Genomic DNA, 8,491 nt, shown 5'->3' on the forward strand with positions numbered 1-8,491 from the left:
CTTATTTCTCTCTCCATCAATCGCGCATAGGCGTTATGTTCGGAGGAAATAAACGAAAAATGCAGACGAAAAGAAAATAAACATACTTTAACGATACTCGTCGAAAGACTGAGCGCCCTAAGTGGCGACGCGCCGTTTTATCCGTTCATTCGCGCCATCTTGGTGCAACGCCAGCAAGCTGGACGCGTGGAACACGCGGAACGGGTCTCTTCCCCCCTCTCCCTTCCCACCGGTTTTAAGTAGTTCCCGAAGTGCGTCCTATCTTCGGCTTCGGGCATTCGGAAACCGCAAACAAAACGCCGCGTTCCCTAACCTGCGGAAAGAGGAAGTATCGTGTCGAAGCATCCCGTGTTTCCTCTTCAAGCGTAGCGTGTGCAGCGAACGACGGTTCCCACGATGGAGGACGAGGACGTGGTGGAAATCGGAAACGTGGAGAATGTCTGCCGGCTATGTCTGTCGGTGGACGAGCCGAGGTTCTCGGTGTTCGCGCAGGACCGAGAGGAAGACTCATCCGGCGTGCCGTTGGCCGTCAAGATACAGGCTTGCCTGTCGATCCAGGTACGCTTCCCAAACCTTATCTTCCTTCTCGTGCAGGTCGATTCGCGGGACTTCCGCGGAGAGAATCGTCGACTACAGAGCCGAGTATATCTTTGATCGATCTGAGCATTTCTGAGAGATCTCTCGATCGAGTGCGCGTCGCCCAAAGCACGAGTTTTAAGGTTACATTCGTATAAGAAAGGGCGATAACTGAGATAATCAAGTGCTCGTGTCATGTGATTGGGACTCTTTTTATCGCTCTTTCTCTTTCTCTACTCATTTTCTTTCTTTTCTTTTCTCCATCATCAACGCGCGATTGTCTCATTTTAGATGAATGAATGACTGAGTGAATCATTTTAGATGCTGTGGACATGCAATGTCTTCTCAAGCCTTTTGATTTAAGAATCACAGAATTATACATGGCAAAAAAAGAAATAACTATATAAACAGCATAAACTAATGGAAATAATTTTTTGACAAGCATTAAAAAATTTAATAAAAAACAATGTTGATGGATAATGGTATAAAAATTTTAAGTTAGGGTTAATTATAAACATAAACATATTTCCTTAAAAAGGGCAGAAAATATATTTTAAATGAAATAGATATACATTTCTAAGAAAAATAAAAAATAAAATGAAATCTGTAAAAAAGTACAAAAAATTTCCCAATATAGCGAGTTTGATTTGTGTTCGCTAAAAATTCTAGAAATGATTGAAATTTTAATATACTGAACTCTTTTATTAGATTTCAGCCACTGATAGGTTGTCTACGCTGATATGCACGAATTGTGTGAAGAATGTTAATCAATGGCATACCTACAAGGAGTCATGTCAGCGTTCACAGGATAAGCTACAAGAATGGCTGGCAACTCAGTCGCAACCAAATCCTACAGTAAGTAAATATATGATATTTTCAAATATACATGGTAATCCTTTAAATCATTTCTGTTTTTGTATCCATGTTTCTTGTTCCTGCAGGTTATAACAATCAAGGATGAGCCAATGGATATTGATTATGAGGACAATATAGAGATTATCTCAGAAATTACCAATAACTTGGATCAACAAGTAAGTACAATTTTTTTATAAAATAAGATATAGGTATAAAATAAGATGGCAATCTTCTAATCAAGATATTAATAGACAATATTTTTTTACATAATTCAATATTATTTACTTTTCAGTATTCATCAGCTCAAACAATGGAAAATGAGGAGACTGATAATAAGGAAGTGCAAGAAATAATAGATGAAACTGATGCAGAAATTGATGCGAAAACTGATGCGGAAACTGACGCAAGAACTGACGCGAAAGTTGATGCACATAAAGAGGATGATTCGGAAACAGTTCCATCTGCCACTGAGATGCAGCTTGACAAAGATCAAGATCAAATGGGTCAGCAGGATTCTACAGTTCTACGTTCTATTAAAATTGAACCACAGGATGACGATGATACCGATTGCACTATCGAAGTAGAATCCGCAAACGGCAGTGAATTATTATTAAATCCTATGGCGGTTGCCGCGAAGGAAGATACGGTTATGGAGGCTGATTCTACGCAAAAATCTAATGCGGCTAGCGTGCCGCCCAAAAAGAAACTTAGGCGCGGTCCTCATACTCATTTTAGAGGAACGCGTGTCTTTAAAAAGAAATGCACGCATTGTCAGATTTTTTTGCATTCCAAACATTCATACATGAATCACATGAAGAGATTCCACAGTAAGGAAAATAACGGTATCGACAACTTGGAGTCGATATCGCAGAATGACGACGAAGAGATGGTGGAAGATTTAGAAGACGAGTTGGTTAGTATGGAAAAGGACTCGCCACTAACGCAGGTCCAACAGGAGATTATCAGCCAATTGAAAACATTCTCCTGCTATTCCTGTGAGCAGACATTTAACGATCGGCGTAGCACGCTTTCTCATATACGCCAACATTTGCCGGACTTGAGACCGTATACGTGCATTGCTTGCTTGACTGAATTCTCCGATCGGTCCATGTACCAATTACATTGCGGCGCATCTTTTGAGTGCGCTATGAAGATTGCCCTCGTAGTGCCTAAGCATGGTAACGAGCGGTACTTTACATGTAACATGTGCCTACGTTCAATGCGTGACAGAAAAGAATTGCTGAGTCACTTGTCGAAACATTCTGACAAGCAGTACGAGGAAATGATGTCGCCGGCACGTGCGCCACCCAAACTGAAACCAATGGCGCCGTTGCCATCTGCAAGAAGCAGTTCTGATAAAGCGCAGAAAGTCGTCAACGGACCTTATAAGAACGGCGATCCGGCGCACAATCATGCTTGCGATCTATGTGGTATGATTTACAGATATCGACCCAATATGTTTAAGCATCGCGAATTCTGCATGCGGTTGCAGCCCGAGAATAGAACGTCGTACAAGTGCGTGCATTGTTCCATGACGTTCCTCGTGTTTAAGAAGTTCCATACTCACATCACAGTTGATCACAAAAAGAAAGAGTTTACTTGCATCGTGTGCAATTCAAAATTCCGATCGCCCAGCGATTACTTGACTCATCACGAGAACCATCGCGCAGCGACACGCGGCAATCGTCAGATGCAGGAGGATACGTCACAGAACGAAGTTCAGATACCATTGAAGGAACGGAACCGAGGAGACGCCAAGTTGGCCAAGTCGAGAATTGGCGGTCAGAAATACAGTTGTGCGCTTTGCACTCAAGAATTCTCCACGAGATCTGAGTTAACGGAGCACCGAAATCTCCATCTCAAAGTGAAGATATACTCATGCGCCATTTGCCGCAGCATGTTTAGTAGCCCAGGAGCGTTAGAAATCCACATGAAAGATCATGGCATCGAGGACCCGAATGAACGAAACGCCAATATCTCTTGCGTAGAGTACGGTAGTTTAGATGAGGACGTGAGAATCGACGAGAAAGACTCGATGAATGCGAGTGCCATCTCGGATCCCGGTACGCAGATTCACGAGTGCGGCGAATGTGGTAAAGTGCTGTCAAATTATGCCAATCTTCGCCGACATACCAAGATTGCGCATCGGAACGCCAAGATCTACGATTGTGCCGAGTGCTCGCGGATGTTTACGCGTAAGGAGCTGTATGATCACCATATGCAGATCAAACATAACTCAAAGACGATGTTGCAATGTCCTCAATGTCCCAAGAGTTTTGTCTTCCAGTCGAACTTTACTTATCATTTTCGGACTGCCCATCTTGAGAAATCGCAAAACGGTTATGCATGCGACATCTGCGGCAAAGTATTCGTCGAGGAGGCATCTCTGAAAATACACAAGGGCTGGCATAATCGTGCCAACTCTCGTTTGAGCACACGATATATATTGAGCAATCAGAAGACACCTGATGATGAGTTGCAAATAGAGTCGGTCGGCGTCGAACCAGGCGAGAATTCGGAACGACCAGCAAGAGCACGAAAATCATTCCCCAATCCCCCGCTTCAATCACCGACAACTTCATCGGAGGGAAATTTTCAGTGCCAAGTATGCAATGATAAGTTCAACGATGTCACGGAGCTGAGAAATCATCTATGGGACGTACATTGCGCCCGCAACAAGCCGGAGAAGAATTTCTGCAACGATGAACTCCAGTGCGAGCTCTGTACGAATGTCTTTCCTGATCGGGAGACCTTGGCATCACACATGCGGTGGCATAAGGCCAATCCGATTCTCAGCGACATACGAAAGACGTATTCTTGCGATGTGTGCTGTAAGTCTTACAGCTCGAAGAAGGTCTTGTGGAAGCACAAAAAGCTACACAAGGCTACGGTCGTGGCATCGATCAAGTTTCAATCCTTAGCCAGGAAACCGATGGCCAGTCAATTTCTTTGCAACTTTTGTCGAAAGGTCTTCTCCAGCGGCCAATCGTTACAACGGCATAAGCTCAACTTTCATAGTGAGCTGCAGAACCCGCAACGAACGCAGCAACAATTGTACAATAGCAATCGTAAATTATCGTATGAGGATGAGCCGAGAACGAAGCGTATGAAGCTCGAGATCGATGACGATAATCCGCCTAAATTGCCGCCATTTGCTATGGATTTTGCTGGCGAGAGGAGAAAGTCGGTCATGTGCCACTTGTGTAAGAAGATGTTCTCAAATATGAGCGTGCTGTACAAGCATAAACAGACCGTGCATAAACATCGAGCAAGGAAGGATTTGATATTTGAGTGCATACCGATGCCGACTCAAGACGGCAAGTACTCGTGCAACATCTGCTTCAAGGAGTTCCCAGGCCTGTCAAATCTGCGACAGCACTTTACGATCAAGCACAAGAAAGGTTCGGAATCCGGCCATCCGTCGCCGAGCGGCGACACACTCTCCGAACGACCAACGAAGGAATCTGAGTCGCCGGCCCATAAAAGCATCATGTTCAGTTGCAAGCTCTGTAAACAGTGTCATGTCTTCAATAGGGAAGCGCTCATGAATCACATCACCACTGTGCACAACGCGGTATACCAAGCTGATAGCAGGACGTTTCATAGGGAGATCAATCTGGGCGCTTATGTAGTGAAGGGTGCGATCGGCGCTACGTGCCCACGATGCAACGTCAAGTATCCCAACAACCGGGCTCTAAAGATACATTACATTAAGTTCCATGAGAATGCTGATTAAACGATTATAGCCGTTGGAAAATTGGATTGGTGCCAGATGGAAAGAATTCTTCTCCATATCACGTAATTGCGAAAATATTGACGGACCTTCTTCGTTCCTGGGATCACGATTCTTTCCGTAAAACGCTCTTGCGATATGTTCCTGAGACAGAATCGATCAATCGTTTTTACGTAAAAGGAATATGATTCACATTTCACATAATTGGTAATAAACTCGCGATCAATCGAATCTTTGATTTATTAATGTACAAATCAATAGGTCGCAAACGCTTATACATCCATAATTTCGACGTTTGCGAGATGATATAATGTGTACTAAAGAAATACACGAATACACTTTCTACAGGTTGTATTGGTGTATCAACAGAAGTTTTGTTATTGCTTTGCACACGCGACAATTACTTCCATAAACGTGAACGATTAACTCGTAGGTGAGAATTTAGAACTTATTTGTTACCTATTTGATACAGCAACTGTTGTAATTTTTGCGACCAATGAGATGTGTAAATATCGAGGCGATAGAGTAGATATTACATGACTTGGTAAAAAATACGTGCAGCCTCTCGGTGTATTGTAGCTATAAATTGATTACTGCAGCCAGGTATATATTTACATAGCAATTTCTTATAAAATAGAATTCGTGGAATCCTTGGAATTCCTCTTGCTAAGAATTTGCGACTTTAATGCTTTTATTTTGCAAAAAAAAGAAATATAATCTTAATCTCCTCTTCCTTTTTCCTTAAATCGTTTTTTTCAATAGATTTATTTATTATGCTTCGTGAAATTTTTTATGCAACCTGGTTGCAGTAACAACGACGGATAATCGCCTTAGAGATGTACTGCAAACAATTGCTTAGATTTTAATTTACCTACGTTATAGATTATAACAATTATTATATATAGAATGCAAATAAATATCATGAATATCTTGCTTACGTCACGGTATTTATTAAGCTTTCCCCATTGTTCTATCATCCTGTTTTTGTTTAATCGCTGATTATGTTCTTTTTTCTCTTTATCTTTAATCATGTATTAATGATGCGTTATACATTAGTTTATTTGAATACTTGCTTTTGCGATGTGAAAATAAAAGTAATAGAAAAATAAAACGCTAAAATAAGGGAAGAATGAGTAATCTTTATTATCGAATTTTTTGGACTTAATTATAAAATTGGCAGGAAACGAGATTTCACGTATGTATTCGCGAGATCGTATAAATTAATTCTATATATATATAATATTATATATATAAAATAAGAAAATTTTTTATAATAATACATATAAATATTGAAACGGTAGAATAGAAATTATATAACGAGAAATGTGTGCAGCCTATTATAGTTACAAGTGACAGTTGAATTTTATATATACATATATATCGAACATTGCAGATCGTATAAGCGAGAAAACTGATAATTGCAACAGAGACATTGCACATCAGTTTCTTTGAGACCGAAGGAAGCTGCAATAAGAGAAAATGTTCGAAGTTTACAGGAAATAAAGTATATACAAAAGCTAAATTAAATATTGTAGTATAATTTTACTAAATTTTAGTTAAGAAATCAATGATATAGATTGCGTTCCGTTTCACGCATAGAGTGCATAGATCGCTTGGAAATCTATAATATATGTTACGTGTACTATAGATTTTCAGGCGATCTATGCGCTCAATACATGAAACGGAACGCATCCATATAATATACTTCTACAATCAAAATTTATATCGATTTCTGATAGTTATTTTTACTCCCGTATATAGTTATTTTTAAGCATATGTATGTAAAGATATGAAGATAGAATATATGCGCATGAAATATACATATAAATTATAAAAATTAAATGTTTATGCTTCTAATGCCTCCTATCAACTTGAACTCACACTTTGTTATTGTCAGTCAAACTAGAGTATCACGTAGATGTGAAATGTTACAGCAACATGATATTATTTTCATCATTATAAGTTTTATTGTATTTAATTATTTGTGAATGATTCAATAAAAGATCTATAACGTATTGTTATTTTTAAGCAACGTGGATCTTTTGTCTATCAATTTGTATCGAATGAAAAGAAATAAGACTGTAAATAGTGAGAACAATTGCCTTCAAAAAATATATTTAACAACTTGGAATGTTCCAGTCTCTTCAAATCATTTTCGACAATTGTCAAATCGATATATATATATATATATATATATATATATATATATATATATATATTTAACAGATGTCAATTTGTGGTAGCAACTTATTCTGAGTAAATCTGTTACCAATCTGCTGGTATATTACGCGCATTCTGCTTATTGGATTGCTGCAATATTTGACAATTGAAGAATACATAATTTTAAAAATCGTGCTCTTTGTGTATCTTTTTTAAACAGATGGAACAGATAGAAAACTCTTTCGCAACACTTGATGAATATCAAAATTACTTGGAAGGTCCTCGGAACGCATGTTTCATTCTTTAATTATATAGATCTGTGCGCGCGCAGATTTTGCTCGCCAACAATCTGTTGATCCTATCTGCTGATTCTTCGATTTCTGCCGCCACTCAGATTCTGGATCTACTCGATTTTTGACATCAATTTATCACTCTAATCGAATAATAATTTCTGTACCAAATTTGCCTTTTTGCGACAATTGATAGTAGACACTTAGCATGGCAATGTCACAAAACAGCTGATCTGATCTGGAAAAATTATATTGCATCTGATTGAGTCCAATATTCGATATATGTATATATATATAATAAAATGCTAGTGTGTATTATTGTATAATAATAAAAATAACTGTGTATGTATGTGTGTGTGTGTTGTGTGCATACAAAATGTAATATAACAGCGAAAGAAAATGATTGCGTCCGATACCCAATATACATATGTATATACGTAATAAAATGCCAGTATGTATATATAATATATATAATAAATGTATAATAATAATAAAAATAACCGTGTGTGTGTGTGTGTGTGTGTGTGTAAAATATAATTAACAGCGAAAGCAATCAATTTATTTTTATCCACGAATGCATATAAAGCCATATTATTTTTAATATTTGAGAACAATTTTTATTTAGTGTTCAATGCATATTATGTAAAAATATCTTTGTTTTACAAAATTGCGATATTCAATAGGTTAATGTACTTTCTAGGATTTTTTAACAAATAATTTTTATTCCCAATTAATTTTATTTTATTGTTTAATGAAATACCGAAGATGACACAAAATGAAAAAACGTTATATATAATACATATATACAATATATATATATATATATATATATATATATATATATATATATATATGCGTGTGTGTGTATGTGTGTGTG

The 8,491-nt window shown here is 38.2% G+C and overlaps 1 protein-coding gene across 2 annotated transcripts; it reads left to right on the forward strand.

The window, feature by feature from the left end:
- Positions 1-251: 251 nt before the first annotated feature.
- LOC126855786 (zinc finger protein 62-like) lies at positions 252-6,101 on the forward strand. Of its 2 annotated transcripts, none has more exons than XM_050603771.1 (4): positions 252-558; positions 1,285-1,431; positions 1,518-1,607; positions 1,724-6,101. In XM_050603771.1, the coding sequence occupies exons 1-4, from the start codon at positions 397-399 to the stop codon at positions 5,165-5,167; spliced, it is 3,843 nt and encodes a 1,280-aa protein (XP_050459728.1). In that variant the 5' UTR covers positions 252-396; the 3' UTR covers positions 5,168-6,101. The 2 variants fall into 2 exon arrangements, with proteins under 2 accessions (XP_050459728.1, XP_050459816.1); XM_050603859.1 differs by having other exon boundaries at positions 1,518-1,604.
- Positions 6,102-8,491: the final 2,390 nt, after the last annotated feature.

The sequence above is a fragment of the Cataglyphis hispanica genome, chromosome 1 (genome assembly GCF_021464435.1).
Source record: "Cataglyphis hispanica isolate Lineage 1 chromosome 1, ULB_Chis1_1.0, whole genome shotgun sequence".
NCBI classification, from domain to species: domain Eukaryota; kingdom Metazoa; phylum Arthropoda; class Insecta; order Hymenoptera; family Formicidae; genus Cataglyphis; species Cataglyphis hispanica.

Excerpts from the sequence above, each read along its gene's own strand:
- LOC126855786 (XM_050603771.1), top strand. The coding sequence starts at position 397 with ATGGAGGACGAGGACGTGGTGGAAATCGGAAACGTGGAGAATGTCTGC. Across the intron at positions 1,432-1,517 it reads AGTCGCAACCAAATCCTACA|GTTATAACAATCAAGGATGA; the intron begins GTAAGTAAATAT and ends TTGTTCCTGCAG. Across the intron at positions 1,608-1,723 it reads CCAATAACTTGGATCAACAA|TATTCATCAGCTCAAACAAT; the intron begins GTAAGTACAATT and ends TTTACTTTTCAG.